The sequence below is a fragment of the Scatophagus argus genome, chromosome 20 (assembly GCF_020382885.2).
Source record: "Scatophagus argus isolate fScaArg1 chromosome 20, fScaArg1.pri, whole genome shotgun sequence".
Lineage (NCBI taxonomy): Eukaryota > Metazoa > Chordata > Actinopteri > Scatophagidae > Scatophagus > Scatophagus argus.
In genome coordinates this window covers 13,920,629-13,943,495 of record NC_058512.1, presented here as the reverse complement: position 1 = coordinate 13,943,495, position 22,867 = coordinate 13,920,629, and the positions used below count along the sequence as shown (strand labels likewise).

At 38.4% G+C, this 22,867-nt stretch overlaps 3 protein-coding genes across 5 annotated transcripts in view; 2 read left to right on the top strand and 1 right to left on the bottom strand.

Annotated features, from left to right (window-relative positions):
• Positions 1-72: 72 nt before the first annotated feature.
• On the top strand, positions 73-4,445 carry LOC124051852 (hatching enzyme 1.2-like). Of its 2 annotated transcripts, XM_046375591.1 has the most exons (9): positions 73-2,003; positions 2,267-2,285; positions 2,365-2,427; positions 2,545-2,685; positions 2,945-3,062; positions 3,151-3,329; positions 3,622-3,703; positions 3,926-4,053; positions 4,249-4,445. In XM_046375591.1, exons 1-9 carry the CDS (start codon positions 1,941-1,943, stop codon positions 4,254-4,256), a joined length of 801 nt encoding a protein of 266 aa, XP_046231547.1. In that variant the 5' UTR covers positions 73-1,940; the 3' UTR covers positions 4,257-4,445. The 2 variants fall into 2 exon arrangements, with proteins under 2 accessions (XP_046231547.1, XP_046231546.1); XM_046375590.1 differs by having other exon boundaries at positions 3,926-4,445.
• A 124-nt stretch (positions 4,446-4,569) lies between these two features.
• si:busm1-57f23.1 (uncharacterized protein LOC368621 homolog) lies at positions 4,570-8,715 on the bottom strand. 2 transcript variants are annotated; one of them, XM_046375593.1, is made up of 5 exons: positions 8,614-8,715; positions 8,252-8,461; positions 5,302-5,453; positions 5,089-5,190; positions 4,570-4,871 (listed from the first exon to the last, which is right to left on the bottom strand). In XM_046375593.1, exons 2-5 carry the CDS (start codon positions 8,334-8,336, stop codon positions 4,776-4,778), a joined length of 435 nt encoding a protein of 144 aa, XP_046231549.1. In that variant the 5' UTR covers positions 8,337-8,461; positions 8,614-8,715; the 3' UTR covers positions 4,570-4,775. The 2 variants fall into 2 exon arrangements, with proteins under 2 accessions (XP_046231549.1, XP_046231548.1); XM_046375592.1 differs by lacking the exon at positions 8,614-8,715 and having other exon boundaries at positions 8,252-8,527.
• A 4,354-nt stretch (positions 8,716-13,069) lies between these two features.
• Positions 13,070-22,867, top strand: part of il11ra (interleukin 11 receptor, alpha) — a 43,309-nt gene continuing 33,511 nt past the window's right edge. Inside the window, exon 1 of the mRNA XM_046374717.1 lies at positions 13,070-13,214. The gene's annotated coding sequence lies outside the window, so the exon portion shown is untranslated. The remainder of the gene's footprint in view (positions 13,215-22,867) is intronic.

Below are 22,867 nucleotides of genomic sequence, written 5' to 3'. Positions count from 1 at the left end.
CAAAGGTTAATAAGTCACTAAATTAATGTTTATGCATATACAAATTTACAAATCAGTTAACACAATTTCAGTGTCAATGACTGACTGTCGACTGACTAACAACACAGGTTCTGTCCAGCACAAGAACTGAAAAACAGGCCTATATAAAACGACAATTACAGAAAGAATTGAAATTGAATAGAAAGTCATACTGTTGCCTTTGATTTTAAAATAATTTTGTATTGATTTACTGCATAGTTGATTTGGAGTGATTTTACTGATGATGACTTTGATATTGATTTTTTAGGCTTGTAGTATGATTTTACAGAGTCACCTGGACTCACATACCTTCACTCTGTTCACTTCATGGACCACAGTGGAAATAAGTCGTAACCTTTCCAGTGTCATCTTTGACATTTGGAGGAGCATGTGGTTTTGTCAAGAGAGCAAAACATCATCATGTAGCCTTTGTATGTGCTTATCTGTCTGCCTGTTTGCATTCCCTCCCTGTCTCTGGGTTTTGCCTGTTCCCTTGTGGCCTTGTTCATCTCTTACTGCCTGACTACTTATTTTCCCTTATCCCCTCTGTTCCTGATCCAACTTTTCAATTACCACAGCATCCTCACTGAGAAGCTGGTGCTCCGTTTATCACTAACTCACACTGTGTAACCAGACTTTGTTCTAAATACAACAAATACATAAGGCTGAGTGTTTGGTGCAGAATGTCTAAATTTCATCTCAAAACATTTCCATTTGTTTAGATGAGCAGCCATAAAAAAAAAGAAAAGAAAGAAAAAAGGCGTTAAAACAGGAGACTGATTACAAGTGGAAAACCTTGTCATCCTAATAGTTAAATGATGGTGTAGTGTAGAGTGAGCGGTGAGGCCGGGGCTGTTTTAGTGGCAAAGTACTTGTAAACGTTTGCCAGCCCACCAGACAGCCTCATATTACTCAGCACTGAGTGTAATTTTCCTCTGACATGATGAACGATCAAATGAGAATAAATGGTAGCTGGTTGTTTTGTTGAAGGACAAGTTTAACTGAAGTTTCCATGTGACGTCCGCCGAGGAGCCCAAACCAGTATGCCTTTTATAAAATGGAAAGTGTGGCATGGCAGGGCTTTACTGTTGTAGCAACTGAGGAGAACCACTGATCCACTCAGCAACTGAAAAGAAAGTTTAGTTTCTGTGCAAGTGCATTAATTCTTACTTTATGTAAAATACTAACTAACGACTTCAACTTGGCTTTAAAACTGAGGAGGGAGATTTGTTTCTTTTCTGTTATGAAATTGTCTTGAAATGATTAAATGATCTTCTGTGCCTCATGAGACTAATTAACTTTAAACAATTATTCTCAGTTCCTTTGTAAATCTATTTGAAGGGGAGGTTTATAACATCCAGCTTTTGCTGAGATCCCATCAGACGCTGTGAAAAGCCATATTTTCAGTTAAAAGAAATTTGAAACCTTTGGGCGTAGGCCAGTGGGCGCAGTCGAGTGCATTATGTCCTGTTTATATTTTGCTTTGGTGGTCCACATTGGATTAAGTCCTTTGTGAGTGTGTCAGCAAAAGATTTTAGTGAAGAAGAACCACTTGTCCATTTAGATCTAATGCATTATCAGCGTTTTATGATGAACAGGTCCTTCATATGTGTATATACAACATATTATATTTATAGCCTAACCTTTTCACACATGGAGCTTCTTTATGTAATTTTGCAAAACCTCATCTGACTGACCTCCTGAAGGGATCAGGAAGTGTCCTGCTGGAGATTATCCTTTCGTTAAAACATTTGCACAGGGATCAGTGTATTGCCTTTACAATAAGTTCATTTACAGTTCCGCCCTTTTCAGGCTGTATAAAAGCACGACTGCAACCTTTGTACTCACTGCTGCCCAGCAAAAAAAAAAAAAAAAAAATCTTCTCAAGCTTCTTCATCCAAACAATTTTCAGCACTGGGAAGATGAGCCTGAGTCTTTTCGCTGCTCTCCTGGCCTTTCTGCTGGGCCTTTCAACTCAAGACATGGTGAGACATTTGCCAAACCGAAAAGAGATGTTTATCACTGTTTTACTTGTACTTCTAATGTTTAAATTGCATTATGTTAAAATCAAGTGAACATGCTAACATCTCAATGATCTCAACCTCTTTTCATCTATTTTGAGAAACCTCTAAACTGGCCATTTGTATTTGTGCTATTGGGCTATATGAATTATGCTGACATAATACAACAAATTTATGAGGGACATTGAGTTGAAAGTATAATTTTTACCGCTTACGTGTCTCTGCAGGTGCGACCACATGAGAAAGGTAACTGATAATTCTCATCACAGGTGTTTAACACATTTTATTGTAAAATGTGTATTCATTTTTGGTGACTGAATTTCAGATGTGAAGACCACGAAGCCTCACCGTTTAGACATAACATCAAAAATTCTGGAGGCAAATAAAGGTACACTTGATTTAATCAGAGTGAAATGGCAATACTGTGTCTTCACCTGGTCACATCATCATGCTTGTATCTGTGCCAACGTGTTGACCGCGCTGCCTGCATGTTGCCCTAATCCAGGCATCAACCATAATCTGGTGGAAGGTGACGTTGCTCTTTCAAAGAAAAGGAATGCCATGAAATGTTGGAACGACTACTGCAAATGGAGTAAATCTTACAATGGACTCGTTGAAGTACCCTACAGCCTCAGTGATTACTTCTGTAAGGAATTCATTCATGAAAATTACAGTTATTACAAGCTCAGTTTCTTCTTTAGGAAGTAATTCCATTGTTTTCATTGTAATTTCAATTTTGATCTTTACAAAATCTTTCAACCAAAAACGAAAGAAAATAAGACTGGACATTTTTTTTAAAAGTTGGTTTGCAAGAGAAGTTCTTCACAAATCAAAGAAGTCTGACCTTGTGTGTATCACACACTCGGACATCAGTTTAACTGACGTTAATGTTGTTTTCATTGCAGATGACGGTGAAAAAGTCTTAATTGAGAAAGCAATGGAAACTTTCCACAAGAAAACCTGCATTCGCTTTGTTCCTCATCAAGGCCAGTCTGACTTTCTCAAAATTGAGAGTGAAATTGGGTGAGTGAGGAGATAGTAGAGGTAACAGTCAGGGTAATGCACAGTGTCAGGATTTAAACCTGCCTCTCTGTCTTTTCCTGAACCGTAGGTGCTGGTCCAATATGGGCAAAGATGGAGGGGAGCAAGTGGTTTCTCTGTCTGTGCATGGCTGTCTTGATCATGGGATAATTCAGCATGAGCTCCTCCATGCGCTTGGCTTCCACCACGAGCACACTCGGAGTGACAGGGACCAGTATGTCAGGATCAACTGGGAAAACATCCCATCAAGTGAGTTTTAATCGCCAATGCCGCAGTTGATCACTGTGATGGAATTCTTGAGAGCTGGAATTACACGTTACTCAATGCAGCACAGGATAGGATCATTTGGTGGTGTCAAAACTCCAGCAAAATGCAGTATGAAAAGCAACTTAATTGCATTATATTGTTTTAAAGTACTTTGCCAGAGTTTTCACCTTTCTCAACGCACCTTGGGAGCAAATGCAGTTGTACTGGAAATTCCTACTGTAGCATAACCTCTAGAGTCATTCATGCACACTCAGATTTTTGTTTTATTCAACAGTATATGCCTTCAATTTCCACAAGAAGGACACCAACAACTTGAACACACCATATGACTATTCCTCTGTAATGCATTATGGAAGGTAACATCTCTTTATGTCATTAATAGTACTGTTGTTAACAAGATATCTTATTTTGATTATTAATGTTTTGATGTTATGAAGTATTAGTATTATAATGCATTAGCAAGCATTTGCCTTCGCACATCCATCAGACAAGGACTCAAGTGTCTAGCCACCAGGTCAATGTAAGCAGTTTTTAATTTAGGGCATAATGTTTATTTTATTTCATTTTCTCAATTCTAGGACTGCCTTTGCATCGGTGTATGGAGAAGACACCATCACTCCCATTCCGGATTCCTCCGTGCCAATTGGACAGAGGGATGAGATGTCTGACATTGATATCCTCAGGATTAATAGGTTATACGAATGCAGTGAGTATAGAAGGACTTATTGATACAACTCAACCCACTGTATGTCGTGAGATATATTAATATTAAATTTGAAGTCTTTCCTGTTTTTGTCTTTCCTGATTGAAAATCTTAGAATTGAAATTGAGAATAGATTTATGCTTTGAAGCCACAGCACAGGATATGTTGTGGTGAATGATCTCTTTCTTTTCTTTTCAGACATTTAAGAAATGATGACAACTCCTCTCTGTAATGTGTGCTATCATATAATTGTTTCATTTATGTATTAGTCCAACCAGTTCAATAAATATTGATATAAAAATCCATGTCTTCTTTACCTGTTGCATACCACAATTTTAATCATGAGGACTGGTGATTTGCTGTAAATTTTAAGATATGATATCAAGTGCTCTCCTTGCACAGACAGTATACCAAATAAATGAATATGACCAAAGACATCATAATATATAACACAATTACAAGTCACAGACTGCAAATAATCTATGTTATGCTAACAAAAATCAACATTTGCTCTTGATCTCCTTTGACAAAATAATTTTATTGGGACAATGATTTGTCATTGTTAAGAGTTGTCTTCTATCATTTTGCCAATCATGCCATATATCCATTCATAAAAACCAAAACATCAGCACTGTATCAAAATGTAAAAAGGTAATCAAAGCTACAGACCTGGTCTGCATTGGAGGAAATAAAAAACACACAAAAAATTAAAGCCCATAAAAAAGTTAAACCCTCTTCCCAAGTTTTGTGCACCTCTGTTGTTGCAGCTCATATTTGTTGTTACGGGAGTTGAAAGCCACCTCAAAATGGCAGTTCACTTGCTGCGGAGGGAAAACAACAATGACTATTACTGTAACTGGGAAAAGATTAAAAGATATACAAAAAGAATATAAGAAGTTAAAGCATGAATCTAAATGTTGTGGAACTAAGGGTGAATGTTTGGCTTCACACATATTTACAATAGTGTGAAAAAGAATTATTGTTGATTTGAACATATCTTAATAAACACATAATGACTGCACTCAGAAACACATTTACCTTTTTCTCGAAACTGCAGTTGTTCAAGTCATAGTTTTCAGCCTTGAGACAATTGGTTTTTCCCAGGATGGCATCAATCTTAAAGTTGATCCTATTGGTCACCTAATAAGCAGAGCAGCCAGAGGGCGTAATTATTACATATTGTGACACTATAGCAGGATTACATTGTGGTGATGCATTTAGGTTCCTTTGTTAAGGAATGACGAATCAAACCTGAGTCTGAGCGGCAGTGATGGAGACCAGTTTGAACATCTTCCTCATCTTGGAGTTTGTGTTGAACATCTCCACAGCATTTTGGGTTGCCTCCTGAACAGCAGCTGACTCTGGACTGCTCTCAAACCACCCACCCAGAAGAGGAACTTTTTCTGTGAGGAAATTTTACAGAACTGCATGAGGGCTGTTAAGTACTCTATTACTAGAGTGTTGGCACAGCAAAATACACTGAAGTGCACCGATCCCAACACATAAAGACATAAAATGATGAACAATTACAGGCACACTCATAGAAATGTGCTCACACACTAACTTCAGTTGCACCAGACACAAACATACAGTCAGCTATTAAAGGTTAAATGTATGAGATTGAAGTCACACTCCCTTTGTGTGTGTTGTAACTTGATCTTTTCTGTTCTGTGTTTTGATAGCGTAGATAGCTAGATGTGCATTATATGCTGGTGCATTTGAATTATTTTGAAAAAGAAGATGATTGATTTTTCAGTCTCATTCCCATGTCCTCAAATACTGATGTTTTGCATTCATAATGCTTTTGAGTGAGACTCGACAATAAACTTTTAGAATCTTCAGGGTTAAACAGTAATTTACTGTGCATTTATGTAACTATTGTGTTTTTTTTTAATGTTCCTTCATCCCAAAGATTTGCTTTTTCAGTCCAGAACATTGATCAAGAACTTGGAAAATTTAAGACCACCAAATTCTGGACTCAGTCAGTTTTACCCAAACACTTCTTTAACACTGCCAAACCGTCTTCAAAATTCTGCCAAACCAAGCCTCAAGCTGAAAATACAAAGCAGATATTTCTCAATGAAAGAGAATTTAGATATAATAGGTGCAGCTTTTGTATCTTGGGTGGTCCAGCCAGTCAAACTGATGCTGGTTTATTTTTATTTATTTATTTATTCTTTGGCAATTGCGACATTTTTTAGCCACACCAATAGTAGCTCAGTTCTAGTGAGGGTAATGTCAGTTGGTCAGTCATTTTTCCACTTTGGTCCACACTAAAATATCTCAAACACTATTGAATTGATTATTTTGGAATTGTACACAGACATTCATGGCCTATAGAAGATCAATTCTGCTGACTGTCTGTTAGACAAATTTGGACAAAATTTTGTCCAGATATTCATGGTTCCTAGATTTTATTCTACCAACTCTGGCAATCCCCTGGCTCATTTATTCAAAATTTGCTGGATGGATTAAACATTATAAACATTATAGCACTGTCATTGTAAAAATGTTAGCATGCTGATGTCACCATGATCACTATGTGCTTTCACGTGTAAGACAACGGGAGCCATGCAAATTGACCTTGTCACAGTTTCTTAAATAGCACCTAAGCATTGGCTGAAAATCTGCTGCCATATAGTAATTGTTGCATGTTCCATCCGCTTGTCAGCTACAGAAGCTCATTTTGTATTGTGGGCAAAGTATACACTGAACCTGGGCTTAAGCCACAGTGCAACATAACACACTCAACATCGCAGCTGAGTATAAGACATCAGAAGAACAACTAATGTGAACTTTTCAACCCACAGTGGTCAGTGTAGCAATGCTTTTCCTCCGCATAGGGCTTAATTTACAGTTGCTCTTTAAAGGCACATCATAAAACCAGAATCAAAACTATGTAGAATCAACTGCAGCCATATTATGTGAAATGCGTATTTAAACAGAACATCAACAGAGTCTGACAAATCAAAGTCAAGCAAACCCTAATTTCTGTTTAATTACTACAGTATAACGCTGGATTCTACTTTATGCAAAATGCTAAATTATCTTTTACATTATTTAACTTCTGCTTCTGATTTTATGCTTTCTCCTGCTGAGCACTGGTGGTATCTGCCATAAACAAACCTGAATCTGTTTCTCCACTCAGTAAAGCCATTTCACTAACAGAAACCACATGTTGTTGGACAAATTGGTTGAATGGGTACTGAGTAGCCCTGACTGATTATTTTTCATTTGCGAACGCGAAACCAGACTCCACTCTGCCAAATTAAATATGTAACCAGTGATGATTTTCTCTGACTGCTGGCTTAGCCAAACTTTCTGACTCACTCTGCCCAGCCAGACAGCAGTAGAGAGTCACTGTCTACAGACTGAGTTCATAAATGCCCAGCCTGTTTTTGCCATTGCGTCATAGAGGCATGCAATGTGTTGTCCATTTAATTCAACTTTTATAAACTGTTTAAAATAAGTTAAGACTGAAACACTTTATTACTGACACTAGTAGATTAATAGATAGGGTAAAGTGCTCATAAAATGCAGTACCAACTGCATGTTTTAACTGCTGTTTTAACTCCTATTTTTGTCATTCTTGTGTATAATAATAGCATAGCTTATGTATTATTTCTAGCTTTTATTTTATGGTTTGTCTGTAAAGTGCTATAGAAACATTCTTTTTGTTTTTTATTTCATTGTAATACAAATGACATATGAATGAACAAAAGTTAAATTGGCAGAGATACAAATGTTTTAGAAATGTTTTCCCACATGACACACATGCCTGTGTTGCTGTCACTGTTGCAGAGTTGCATTGTCCTTCCTATTAGCTTGTTTAACCTTCCCTTGTCCTCTTGTTTCTATTTTCTGATTCACTAACTGTGTACACAGTACAGAGTAATTCTCTGTTTGAATTATTCTTATAATCTAACTTTACTGTCCGCGTAAATATTAGAATCTCGATGACACTTGCTTATATCCTGTCCTACCTATCCCTTCACAACCTTTTAATTTGTTTCAGTCTTTGGATATTTCATGCATTTTGTTTATCTGCCCTTTAACTTAGCACGCTACAAAGTCTCTCTCAAACACATTAATCAGAGTAGGTTCATTTATTCTTTGTCTTGTATTATTCTTATTAATCTTGTCTGTCTCTCTGTAACTCCCTGTGTTTTCAATCATATTGCTTATCCATATCAGTACTTACTGGGAATGATGGTTTCCTCCACAGGCTCATCTCCCAGACACAGCTGGACAGCCAGACATATCAGCACTGACAACAGGAGCGACATCTTTCCTTATCAACCACAAAACGTGCTGGTCTTAATGACTGGTGAAGGACGAATCTCCTGAAGAAGGCTTCAGATGATCAGGTCACTTTGCTTGAGCTGACCCTCTTGCAACAAACCGATGGTGCCTGGGTCCACAGAGAAAACAGCAAAAAAGGAATAAACACTGAAGATAGTTATTGGCAAAAAGTTGACTCAAACTACTGCGGCAGAACCAGAAAGTGCGAAAAACATGGCAGATGCAGGAAAGGAAGAGAAAAATAACATAACAAGTCCTTACTTTTCTGATGTTGACCAAGTTAATGCTGGAACAGAGTGCCGGACTGAGAGAAGTAATGCTGGGTGAGGATGAGAGAACGAGGGAGTGTGTCATTAGTGAATGGCAGTGGTTGTTCAGCATTTAAACTCTGGTATGTTTAGCAAGCCAGTGAAGACCACACCCACCTACTGCCCTCCAGTGACGCCATGCAGGGATTTAACAACCATCAGCAGCTTTGGTGAGAGTGTATATGAGACAGGGTAGGTGTGAGGGCCTGTGTGTGCGCTGGTGTTTCTCTACTCTTTGTGTGTTTGCATTCACGTGTGTCATGCGGGTGTGTAGCCTGTCAGTGTGATGTGTCTGTGTGAATTTTGTCAGTTCCTGCATATGCACAAGTGGATGAGGCATTTTTTGTGGAGATCTGACTCCATCAGCTGGTTAAACCTGTGTTGAGTCACTGTGCAAAATATAGCACACAGCAGAACCATATTACACACCAGTTCTAGGTACATCAACATCTTGCCTAGAACATTTGTTCTTACGTAATAAAGGGTTTAAACTATTCTGATAGTGGTGAATAAATGCACAAATGCCAATGGGTGGAACTGAGTGGAAGTGGAACTGATGATGTGGCTAACTGACAGACAGGAAAGGTGATTACGTTTTTCAGGGTGCCTCTCATTCAGCGCTGAAAGAGTTATTGTTAACACCAGTGTATCAATAACGCATTCTTTCTGCATGGTTCTCGCAAAGCTGGTTGTAACAGCTTTATGTCCAGTTCCCATAAATGATGAATCTCTGCCAGTAATTGCCTGCAAAAAATATTAAAAAAAGATTGTTTGGTTATACAAAATAAGACAGACACAATATTGCCTTGTGGCCTATTCATTTGAAGTATGTATTCTTTCGAAGATGTGTTTCCTTTTAAGTCTGTTTTGGTCTCCACAAACCATTAAGGAAAATATATGGCAGGTGTGCTTTCTCTCCCATTGCATTTTGTTACTTGACTAATACAGCTATCTAATAATAAGGCATAAAATACCCCAAACCACTTAAAACATGACTCTCCATCTTGATGCTCCACTATGTTCACCAACTAGCTAGCAACTTTGTCTGCTGTTCTGCTGAAAACAGCTTCCTGCTGCTGCTATAAATTAACTTGATGAGAGCTGTGAGAATGAATCAAACGACAATGAGCTCAAAGAGGCTAAAAGGCTCAGTAGAGCTGCGGAGATGAGTGAATATCCTGTGAGTATTTGCTACTGTGAGCAAGTCCTTTATGCAGTCATATGACTCAGCATTAAAAAAAAAAAAAAAAAAAAACACTAGCAAAATGCACAATTAACAACCTTATGTAAGGACTGTGATTTTCTATGGGTTATAATTAGGATTACTTTTACTTGCTTTTACCAGTGAAAATCGCAGTACTTTGTTGCATTTGATAGCAGTATTTAAAGGTCATCAAAATTTCCATTTGCTCAACTCAGTTTAATGTCTTGACTTTGGGCGCTGTTAGTAGCATAATTAGCTAGTTTGCTCAAAATGGATATAAAATGCCACTTGCACTTAAGTGTGTGCTCAGTAAACAGGTTCAAGCAGCAAGAGAACCTACTCTAACATGTGCTTACACAGGTACAAAATAATCACATACCTAGATACTAAAAGTAAAGTGAATCTGATGCACTGAAAGGCAAATTTCACTCCCTTCCATTCCACTTCCATTGTATGTAATGTGTCAGAATACCCAGCAGGGGGAAGCAACATTGTATCACATCATGCAACAGGTGGCTGATAAGACAAAACGATTGCATTTTCAGTTGTATTTGATTGCAGAAAAGCTTGCATACATACAGTATATTCTGAGTACATATTGAGTACATATTAAGATCATCAATTAAAAAAAAAAAGTTACTCTTGACTGTCAAGTTCCTTTACATAATTTATCTTTTCTAAATTTTGGATTTTAAGCAGCAGCACTGTATAAAATAGTCAGACCTTGTCAAACAAGAAACCATGGCCAATATTACATTATTACAAATGTATATTTCTTGTATAGTTTATGTTATAAACAGACACAAAATGCAACCATAACAATAGTAATTTTTTTTTTTTTTTTTTTACAAACAGAACCATCATGGGTGAAATGAAGCCTAAAATCATGATGCACAAAAATATAATTGTGCTGTGATAAGAGAAGTGAAAGAAGGGTGATGTAGAAGTTAGAAGAAAAAGCAATATAAACAGAAAGAGCAAAATGATAAAGAAAAAACCCTGACACCTCCACCAGACTAAGCACAGATAAAGACAGAGACAAAGGACAGATGGAAACAGACTGAGAAGTAGCCATGCAGTAAAGCAGATGGACAGGCAGATAAACTTTGTGCCAGACAAACAGAAAGAAAAGTACCATGCTGATGGACAAGCAGTCAAAACACTGGAACAGATACAGTGTGGTCTAAGAACATCAGGCTCAAAATGTACAAAAACTTTGATTAAACACCACTCTGACACAATGACACAGCCTAAAAGAAAATAAAGTGACGCAGAAGTTTTACTTCTAACCCTATAAGACAAATGCCTGAAGTTTATTTATTTACTTTTCACCTTTTAGGAGAACTAAAGAAAAAGAGCAAAATTCTCTTTCAGCCTTAGCTGGGGTCCACTGTTGTTCTGTTCCTAATGAGACGTACTGTAACTCTTCCAAGCTGCATCTGACAGCTCGGGGTTAGTAAGGGGGTGTCTGGATTTGTTCAAATTGAAAATCCCCTTTGTCAGTAGAATTATTGTGTCATGTGTTGTTAACCTAACGACTGGACTGGACACCAACCGCCACACTTTTTGTCCAGATTGTTCTTGTCCAGTCTGTCCAGGTCAAAGGTTAAAGTTACTCTACGAATAAACAGCCTGAAGTGGAGAGCACACAACTTCCGCTACTGTGTACTATTGTGACTCATCTTCAAGGTTTTAATGAGAAGGAGAATCTTTTGCAGTCATATTCATTATTAAATGTACAATTTATGTACTTAGAACGTATAATTTGTTTGCGTTTTTTTGTATCATTATGAACATCACATTGTACTTCTGTAATACTGTACATTTGATATATATTACAATGAATATAAGTAGTATAGGTATGAGTTACTGAAACTATGAACAGTAAAATCTGTGTGGGATGTGCCACAGTCACAAGAATAAAGACACTACGGTATAGAGTTATCACAGGCACACCCATACAATTAAATGCAATCCAATATGACACTCCTGCAAAAAAAGAAATTGTTACTGTGTGAAGCTCTTCTGTTCCTGTCAACCCTGTATCAGAGAGGTGTTGATTCTACCCTAAGGTCATTTTGAGCCTGTGCATCGAAACTGTGTTCCATTGATGGATGTGTTTTTTCCCCTCTATTTACATTCATGAGGGAGGACAAAAGGTCACCTAGTGGATAATGAGATGTTACTCTCATCAATTTTATTGTCTGGTAAAGGACTGGCATCATTAATGGATTTAATATGTTTGTGTACTCATCGAAGTACTCAGCACAGGTAATTAAGGTACACTCAACAGGCAAGTGTCATAATAAATGGATTCATAAATCAAAAGGGACCCGTCTCATGCAGTTACACAGCTTGATATCCGATTAAAACCTGGAAAAGCACTTCTTGTTTACATCAATGTCTACATATGAAGGAATTCAGGGTTTTTCCTAAGCACATATTATGCAATGATTTGTATTACTGGCTCCATCTCTTGAGTGTTTGTTGTGAAAACGGTCAGCTTCTTGACAGCCAATTGTGATCTGTTTGTTTGACCAAAGACATTTGTTGACTATTATTGGCATATTCATACAATTAGCGGGCAACAGCACAGTTTACACCAAATGTCACTTATGTCCTACACGTTGTTACCACTAAATGAGATAATTAATGTAATTTTGATATATTTATTTCGACATTTCTAAAAAAAAAAAAAAAAAAAAAAACCAATTTCCCCTTCTCCTCTCCTTTAGGAAAGACCTAATCAAGAAAAGAACACAGCTGCATATAGACAGAATATTATGAGAAAGATCCTAACGAAACAGACTACTATTATACAATACATTGAAATGAACGATTCAGTTATTTAGAAAGTAAATCAATAAAAAGTAACAGGCTAATTAATTACTTGGCTTTTGGAAATACACTAAAAATGCATTAATTAAAATTATCTTTTTAAAAGAAGGTTCTGCACCCAGTTTTGCCAGATTTCACTTTCGAAGTGATAAAAATACTAAAACCATCATAAATCCCGCTGCCTGGGACCTGCATCTGTTTTTCAACAGCACATTCCTCAGACCTCAGACCTGGGATCAGTGTTGATAGCTCAGCCTCTATAATCTCTTTACAGTTAGGACGCGCCCACTCAGTGCAGTGATTGACAGCCGCTTCCTCCAACGAGGCGTCAGCCGACTTGTCTGGCCTCCGCTCTTCCCGCCTCCTCCTCCTCCTTGTCCGATTTTGTTGCTCTCATGCCCCGCTAGCTCGTCTCCAGACAGTCCGGGGAGCCGAAGAACAACTCGACAAACTCCCAACCATGGAAGGCGACAACATAATCATGCCTGTTTGACTCGGGGAGATCTTCCAAGGTAAGTTTGGTGATTTAAACAGTTCAAACTTGGGGGGGAAAGAACCCTCGGATACGAGGCTCTGCTGTGTGTGTGTGGAGGGGGGGGGAGAAAAGTTTATCCGCTTCACTACATGGGACAGGAGGAAACAGAGGGGAATGTACTCCAATGTTATTCACAGTGGGGATGTGTCATGCTTCTTGCTTACATGTTTGTCCCGCTTTAGCATGTTTAGCACCGTGATCAACCGCTATTTGACATGTCTTTTAAATCTATGCCCTTTTACTATGCCTTCAGTAGTGTTATATAAATGAATGGGCATCTGATAATTCTGAGATAAACTGAACACGGGATATCTCCTATAGTGAAAACCGATGAAAACTATATTATATGGGACTATATTTTGTGTTCAAATTTAATTTCGACTTTTGGTTTGTCAAAGTTGTATGGGGAAAACAATTACCGCACAAGAAAAGCAACAGACATTATGAAATTAATTTGGCTTAATTTAAAATGTATTATATATATGATCTTTCATAAGCCTGTGTCTGAACTTTAATAGGCCTATTTGTCTTTTTATAGATAAAGTAGATCAAAAGCACTGTTGCATTGGCTGTCATTAACTTGTTTTGCTACTAACTCCCAAATGCAATGACAGGAACACCCTTGGCGGTGTGTGGATGAAGCACTGAAATCATGAGTCATCTAAATGCACTTGTTTATGTGATAAACAACATTAGTCTTCATCCTGCTCTCTCTTTCTGTATATTTATATGTACAATTATAGTTCGCGGGCAAATGTGAATGTAAGAACACTTGAGTCAATTAGAAACAAATATTGTCCACACAGAGACCTACAGAAAAAGAAAGAGACCGTGGGACGGGGTCTCAATACAGATGTGCATTCCTCCAGCCAGCTTAGTGATCAAGCCTTTAAATAGAGCTCAACAGGAATGCAAACAGACTAAGCAGAAAGATGAAGCCCGGGGGCGACTCACGAGTAGAGGAGGAAAGTGAAGGTAGTGGGTAGAGGAAGGTCAGAGAAATGAGGCTATGAGCTCTTTTGCTCTGTTGCTTTCTCTCAACTATCTCCCCAGTTCAAGCAAAAACGTGTTTCAGAGTTACATGTTACATTTTCCATAGCTTAACGCCTGGAGGAAAGGCAAGGTTAAGTTGTGCAGGAGGAAGATTTAAAAGTGGAATCTGCGTTGTTGAGTTGCGATATAACATTGCACATTGCGTACCTGTGGCAGAATCTGAACCTCACTCACAAATCCTCCAACGAGATGACACAGTGAAAATATGTAATACCGGACAGAGCCCACGATGAAGAGGGCACTGCCAGAGATATTTATCTGTGTGATGAAACCTTTTTTTTTTAAAATTTGACAGACACAGAATGACACATTTGATTTAAATCAGTGGGGTCATGATGTACATATGCAAGAAAGCTAAGATAAGATGGTGATCGCACTGTAGTGTGTGTGGCTGCATCCTGTTATATATAACACAATCTCAATTAAATGTAAAAGCATTTTTTAACATATTTTTGTCAGGAAATTCTGGCTCTTACATTCTTACTCCCTGCTGCTTGAAATGTTGGAAGTACTCTGGGATTTTAGGATTAATTAAGGGTTTTAGTCTGGTGTAATAAGCTTTGAAGTTGCTCAGTGTGTCATTGGTTTGTTCAGTTCATTCCATTTAGTTGTTTCAGTTCGATTGGCCCAATTAGCTCACTGTGTTGACCAATTCGTGATTTTCCCTCTTTTGTTGACCAATGGTTTGTCTCTGTTGGTTTGTGGACAAATGGAAGGGAGGTGTTCACACTTGTAGACAGTAGTTTGTTTTCCGTCCGTTGATCAGTTGGAGGGACTTTTCTTCTTGTTCTCCCATGTGGAGGTAAAACAATTTGGCCATTTCTTTGCTTTAAAATCCATTCAGCTAATTTAATTTTGCCAGCTAAGTCTATTCAGAGAGACTGGCTATTGGAGAGAGGAGCCAAACACCTGGCCACTCCCTGCATTATCTATGTCAGTTACAATAGTGTTTACTGTTAATGGATTTCACTTCACAGGCTGGGTGGCCTGATCACCAAGGCGTTCCCGAGTTTTAATCTCTAGCTTGTCAGATGCACATTACATTAAAGAAAGCTGGCTTTGAAACCGTCTAGCAGAACATCAGCTCCTCGTCTTGCTTGACCACTTTGCCGCCGTAAAACTAAACGTACACAGAGAAAGAAAAACAGGAGACAGCAGGCACCTTGCTGTTTACCTCTGGGAAGTTAGTCTACCCGTGGATTCCCAAGACTTCTGTCTTTATAAAAAGAATACTGGAGTCTATTTTCGCTTTACAAACATTGTGACTAAAAAAAAAATCTGTGAAAAGATTATTTAGAAATACACTCAGTGCACAGTGTGTTCTTTGGATCCAGGGGTTATGGGGATATCCAAAAAAAGAAAGGGAAATCCAAGGTACTCAGATTTTTGAGATTAGAGAAATAAGTTAATTCAAACATGGCTGACATCTGAATATTTTACGAGTTTTGGGGTTTGGCTTTGTGCAGACATGTTCCCTGTAGTGTAGAAAAGGTGGAGGCTCGTTCATATCAAAGTTCTGAGAAGTAGCCTTTGAGATGACAAGCAAGGCAGATTTGGCATAAAAGTTAAAAGGCAACATGAAAGTTATTGGCTAGAGTTTAAAAAAGATTATCTGTAGTTACAGCTGAGTATAGGAGCAACTTTTAAGAATTAAAAGAGACAATTAACTGATCAGAGCCAAGGCTTTATCTCACATCTGTCTTATTTCTCCATCATTGTGCTTTTGTTTGTCAAAATTTCCTTATTTTTACATTTTGTTAAGCAGATGTGAAAAGATCAAACTTAATCGACCTCACTTCATTTTTAGTAAAAAAGTGAATTAAATTCACCTCCTCCTTTTCATTTGAGAAATCTGCTGTTATTCAGCTCACATTCGGCTTCACCTGATTCCTTGCGCACAACTCCCAATGGCAATACATTCTCTGCTCGGGCCAGAAACCGCATACGCACACGCATACAAAAAAAGCATGCACAGGCTCCTCCTAGACCTTCACGCAGACGTGTGCACGCACATAAACATGCATAGGCCCAATCTCAGACGGTCCAATAATTTAGTGCGTACACACTCACATAATCACAAGCACACGGAGCTAAACTCAGTCCAAGCCTCCATACTCTCTTCTCCACACTCATATTTCACCAGTCACACACAGAGGGCCCACGGCAATCAACTTTAAATTAGAGAGAAAGCTGCTCCAAGAACTTGAGTGCTGCTTGCCAGGTTTGAGGCCGTACTGTTTTTGGTGTGTGTGTGTGACAGACAAAAAGAGCCAGCTCTTGATATTAAACCAACTTTGAGGGGCCTACAGTGGGGTGTTTCTCCTCCTTTGTGCTGCTGTTTCGTACACTTTATCCCCACTCATACTTAGCAGGAGCTTTGCTAAATTCTTTGGTACTTGTAAGGAGTTTTTCAGCAAGAAAAAACTGTAAGTTACTCAATCCCAACTTGGACTTGTTATTTCTTCTTCAACTATGATTGTCCACATTTGCTACACTTCCTTCAGCTCTAAGCCACAAGGTCAAGCCACTTGATCATGTGGCTTGGAGCTTCCTTTGAGGTTAACTGACCAATAGGGAGAGTGATAGTGAAAGTGTAATATTTGGTAGACAATGAGGCGTCTTCTATCTGAGAAATGCTGAGGTACACTCCCTGTATAGCTAAGGCTGCTCTCAGTTCTAAAAAAAAAAAAAAAACCCTCCCTGCATGATGGGCGAATGATGGTTGAATACATAATGGCAGCCCTGCAAAGAAACCTTATACTCAGTCTTTCATGTATGGGAACCAATGCCAAATATCTGAAGTCTGCTGCATCTGTTTTAGATTGCGGAACTTATTTTTGCCAACAGACTAGAAATATGTCAATGTCGTGTCACATCATCTTCATCTGAGCTGTGATCATATGTAAGATTTGCGCGATAAATATAAGCTCTATTGCAAGCAGAACACAAACCAGCTCAACATGAATGTAGCAGTTTTCCCACCTGCTGGCTGCCGAAATGTTATCTTTGGCCTGTCAGTTTCAAGACCAAATGAAGGCATCATATTTGTTACTTGCTGTCTGTTTGTTATTTTTGTTGCCTTGTTTTGCATTTGCGTATTTAACTTAACATGCCATCAGAGCAGCTGTAAGAGAAGAAGCTGCAGGAGTATGAAGTTTCAAGCTTCTCTTATGTAATGAATCCATTTTTAAATGGGATGAGCTCAAGGTTGTCTTTAGTTTATTTTGCCCATTTATTTGGGTACTTAAAATTCATACATAGTGTAGTGCTATTTATATTATTTCAAGCACATGTCAGTTTATAAATAAAAACTTGGAGACAAGTCTGGCATTAGTTTACAAGAGAAAATTCATTATCTAATGTCTTCTGTCTACTTTTATAGTATTACAGCGTTATACAGTAGATTAATTGTAAACAGCAATATATTTAAAGAGTTAAAATGCTCGCCAGCAATCGACTGTGTGGCCACTGTCCCTGTCATCCTGTCAATGTTATTCTCACTCATTCTTTATCCAGAGATGGCTTTTTAATCGGATTAAGGGTCAGTTTCCTTTATGTCAGTGTAGCCTTGTGGCAGGATGAAGACTGGCTTGATTACCTGTTGGAAGAAAAAATAACATATGCATGTATATGTCTTAAAAGTAAACATACATGTCTTCCATAAGGGGGGAAAAAGGTAATGATGTAAAACATCTTGATTTTTATAAGGTAAAGGAATAGAAAGGCACTCACTGGTTTACAGTGGCCAGCAGCAGAGGACTGGTCAGTGCTGACAGCTCCTCTGCTTGCTTATCACTCTTTGGGGTTCAATAACTGGCTGTCCTGAAAGAGGGCATGGTGAGAAAGTTCCAGGAAATATAAGTGCTGTACTTCCTTCTTATGTAAATGTGCCTTCTGGTCATGTGGCCCTCTACAGGCTTGCGCTGCAGGGGAATTTGCTGTGTACGTTCAACGTATTGCTGTAATCTGGCCAGATAAAGCAACATGTGTTAGGTTTGCCATATATTCTGTAACTACTCTGTCCAGTGCAGTGTTGACTGTGAAAATACAGCTAGCTGGGGAGATTATTAGAGCTTGGCAGAATATTAGTCTGTGCTGGGAAAACGCTCTATTGATTGCTTGGTATAAATTTCTACCTCCAAAATCATGCGTGGTTACTTGCCAAACCAGCATGAAGAATACTGTGGATTGATTTACAAGCCGCTGTGGTTAAAAACATAGCAACATTTTGGCCTCTTGGTGTTGACTCCCACCCTGCAGGTGCTCATATTTACCGTCATTGCCATCCTGAAAATGTTCTATTTGTGAACTTGGTGTCTGACATGAAGCTCTACAGCTGAGCCCATACAGCAGATCAACCTTCTTGTTGTTTGAAGAGGTTCATTAATGCACAGTCACTTTTCCCCTCCTAGTGGGGTCTATTGCCTGAAGCAGTGAAGAGATCTGAGAGCTAAGGGGAAAGAAGAGGAAAGAAGTTCTTTTATTGCCTTTGTGCAGTGTAACTAGTGGTGTTGTGCCGTGATTTCTTGTCTATCTCCATTACAAGTTAGGTACCCAGAGAACTTTTGTGACTTGAAATGAAACTGCGCTTTGTGTCCACATTTTCTAGTGGAACAAGTAGGCCACACTTCATAGTCATATTTCTTTCAGATCTATTGATTTGTGTCTAAGTGCTATTTACCATCAAAACAAGTACTTCCGCAATACAAAAGACTTGTTGTTTTGGAAACAGTAATCACTAATCCATAAAGTGTGGCTTGTGGGCAGCTTTTGCCAGATTTGCTAGAAAGGCTACAGTGTAGTTAAATTTTAGACTGTGGGGACAATTCCCTCACTAACCCTTTAAGAGATGCTTTCAGAGGATGGAGCTGTTGGCTTTAAGGTTCTGATTTCCTAAACAGTATGGATACACTGTGTCATCAGCTGCTGGCCAGATCCCTGACTGCACATGTGGTTGGAAAGAAACATTTCCCAGTGTTAATCATGTGTATCTGCATGTGTGGTCATCTAAAAATCCTCTGCTATGTCTGTGTGCCATTATTTCACATCATTCAATCTGACAAAAGCCTTTTGTCACCACTGCAGAAGGGGAAGGTCTATATGGATCATTTTATTTATTTTACATTTACATTTGTTTTTGTAGTATGTAGTGAAAGGAACATCTCCAGAAGAGAGTTGAAACTCTAAAGCAATTAGTTGATCAGAAGAAAATTATTCAGCAGCTATTTTGAGTTTTTGGACCAGTTTTCAACATTCATGTGTTTCTGCTGCAACAAGGCGACTATTTTTACTGCACTCGTCATACATAATTGATAGATTTGTCTGGTCAAATTATGTCACAATCAGAAGTGTGTTTGTGTGTGTGAGTGTGTGACTATGATGACATAATTCTATTGGAACATCTGTGAAAGAGAAGTATGTACCTGCAGCAACTCCCCGTACCTCATCGGCCTTTTTATTGTTTTATTTTCTCTCCGTCTCTCTATCCGCCGCCCTCGCTCTCCCTCCCTCTTCACCTCCGCACGTGTTTGTAGTCTTCATGGAGCGTTAGCAGCCTTGAGAGAGGATAAACGTGTGATATCGAGCATGGGGTTCATATCTGATTTGGCAGGCAGGTTACAGAAACAAATCAGAAGAAAGCCAGGACTACACTGTTTATAAGATGGGGGCATGTTCACACTGCAGTTTAAAGTGATTAAATTCTTATTTTTCCTCAGTGTAGGAATTCATTTCAGGTTTCCCCATACATTCTATTATTCGTGGTGGCCTCCCTCAATATCAACATTGCCCGCCATGTTTTTATTTTCTATTTTAGGACAGGTGTGTCATCTGAAAGAGTGACACCATTCTGTAATGATTAACTAGTGGACAGTTTCCCCTTTCTCTACCCCTCCCATTTACTGATTGTCAAACTGCAGAGCAACACACACACACACACACACATTCTGTGGTATTACGTCCCTCCTGTAATTGCACTGATTGTGGTGAGACCTCTTATGTTTAATGTAGGCCTGCTTGTGCTATTTTCTTTTTTTTGCTTTTTTTTTTTTTTTTAAGCTCATAAGTGAACATAGCTTGTGAGAGTTGGTGCTGTTGTGAAAATGGAATCACGGTTAAAAAAAAACAAACAATCCAAACGGTGAGCTTCTGCTGATGAAGAAAGTCAACAGAGCGGATGGGAGAGGGACATGCTGGTGTGTGTGTGTGTGTAGTTCAGAAGTGTAGGTGTGTGTGTGTGTGTGTGTGTGTGTGTGTGTGTGTGTGGGTGGGGGGGTGGCAAAGTGAGAAGATTAAAGCTTCTGAGTAAACACTAAAATTAGGTAGAGAATTAAGTAGACTTAAGAATGTTGAAATAAGATATAACCTAACCTCAGATGTATAGTTGTTGCGCTGCTCTGTAAGGGTGGAAACACACCTTCATGTACTCCATCCTTCCATCATGCATATTCTGAATACACTTGGAACAGGACTGGAACTGAACTCTCTGATATTGGCTGCTAGCTCTCAGCAACACCGCAGTAATACACTGTGTCATCTGTCATTGCACGTACTGCAGCTACGTCAGTAAGCAGTAGATTAGATGCATACAGAAAAAGCCGAGGAAGCTGGGAAGATAATAGTCTGTGCAGGTCAATCATTCTGTGAGAGAATGACAAATCTGAATACATTTTTATGATCAGTGAAATACGTCTAATTATGAAGTTAGTTGTGAATATAATACCGGATGTAAACAAGGACAGTGGGCCATATTGTTAGATTGCTTAGTCAGTTCATGTGCTACAGTTTTAGATTTATTCTTTTTAAAAAAGATGAAGATGTTTGGGTGTATTCTTCAGATCATAAGTGGAGTCAATTGTTGAACATTCATGTGCATTTCAAGTTCATTGTCAGCAGTTAGAAATGTTTGAACTTTTGAGTCAACAAGTAAAGTAAAAGTATGTTTTGTCTTTTCTAATGAATGAATAAATAAATAGAATTTGGGATGAATGATAATAGCACATTAGTCACATTGTCAGTTGATAGAGTAATAATAGTAGTAGATGTAGTAGTTTTCTTGTATTGCCCAGTTTCATGTCTACCTCTGTCAGTTGGCCATCACATTAAAAGTATTTCCCCACAGGAGAAACTTAATGTTCTCTGCAATTAAGTGGCAAAAAATATGTGCATCTATTCTGGTATAAGCAATGACCAATTGGGCAAAATGATTGTATCGGATATTGGCAAAAATTCAATATTGTGCAATCCTAAAAAAAATATTACTGCCATTGGGAATTACTTAATTAAGGGCTGATGAATTGTTTTAAAATTGCAGTTGATTACAATTGGTCTGACTCATGTCTGACTTCTGAGCTCACACTTTATCAAATGTAGTATGAATAAACGGCAGATCAGAGTTGGCTAAATATGGCGTTGTTTGTCGACTGTAGTTTGACGAGTGCTTCTGGCAAAATGAATGTTCTTTTGAAGACAGTTTTATTGCCTTTGTTAAGGTTGGTTGCAATGAGTCAAGCAGCTGTTGTTGACATCAGTGCATCTCAAAGACACTGCTTGCGCATGAAAACCTATCCTTCCAAATGATCCCCCAGCCTTTGTTTAGTTTTGCCAAATGCATGCCGTTAAACACATCAAGTTGTAGTCGTTAGTAGGTGTCAATCAAGAGATATGGCAGCATGAAAACAGAATAGTAGAATATCATCATCAAACTGATCGAACCTTAAGGATTAAGCTTTATGTTGGTGCAGTCAAGGATTCAGCTCCTACATGAATGAATGAATCAAAATGAATATAAAGAACTAATCAGTGATCCATGTACTAACTGTGAAACGGTGTATCAATAAATTTGGCAGAGAAAAGCATGAAAATACTGTTAATGAGGCAAAATGTCAAATCAGATTCCACATGAGGAAATAATGACAAGAAGAAACATGCCTCTGTGTTCTCTATTAGATAATCGTATTTGGTGAGCATATGGACCCTGTTTGGTTAAGCGATTTTTAAATTGATGGTTTTCCCTGGGTCAACATTAGGCTGATGTGTGAGATAACATTACAGAGGGAGACAGCAACAGCATGGGGAAAAGAATGTCTTATGTGGGATATCTGTAGGTGTGTTTTATTCACCTGTAGGTTGACATGAGTGGAAATAATAAACAAAAAGTCCAAATGTAGCAAAACTTACTTTTGGGTAAGGTAGACAAGTTGTGAATGAAAAAAACGTCCACTGAAGAGACAAAAAATGTCTGCATGGACTGAGAAGGAAACTCTAACCTTCCTTCAGTGAATACATGCAACAAACACGACATGTTTTCCCATCGTTTTCCGCAATGCTTTAATGAGGATTAGGGTGACCAACGGTTTACTGCAGTGAGTTCACATTTTAACTAATCCATAATAAACAGTGAATGGACATGCTCATTAATTCACATTTGCTTTAGTTTTGTGGAAACTGGCCTGGTTTATGTCACACAGTTTACTTTTGTTAAACTGTTCTCGACTGAAATGCAGCGAAGAGGCTCTGAGTCAGACTAACTTCTATCATTTTGCTGTTAAATTTGTGTACTTTATTTCAAATTGTCCA

Coding starts and splice junctions, on each gene's coding strand:
- LOC124051852 (XM_046375590.1), top strand. CDS start 1,941: ATGAGCCTGAGTCTTTTCGCTGCTCTCCTGGCCTTTCTGCTGGGCCTT. Junction 3,063..3,150: donor AAAATTGAGAGTGAAATTGG/GTGAGTGAGGAG, acceptor CCTGAACCGTAG/GTGCTGGTCCAATATGGGCA. Junction 3,704..3,925: donor TCTGTAATGCATTATGGAAG/GTAACATCTCTT, acceptor TCTCAATTCTAG/GACTGCCTTTGCATCGGTGT.
- si:busm1-57f23.1 (XM_046375593.1), bottom strand. CDS start 8,336: ATGTCGCTCCTGTTGTCAGTGCTGATATGTCTGGCTGTCCAGCTGTGT. Junction 5,191..5,301: donor TCACTGCCGCTCAGACTCAG/GTTTGATTCGTC, acceptor TCTGCTTATTAG/GTGACCAATAGGATCAACTT. Junction 4,872..5,088: donor ACTGCAGTTTCGAGAAAAAG/GTAAATGTGTTT, acceptor TTCCCTCCGCAG/CAAGTGAACTGCCATTTTGA.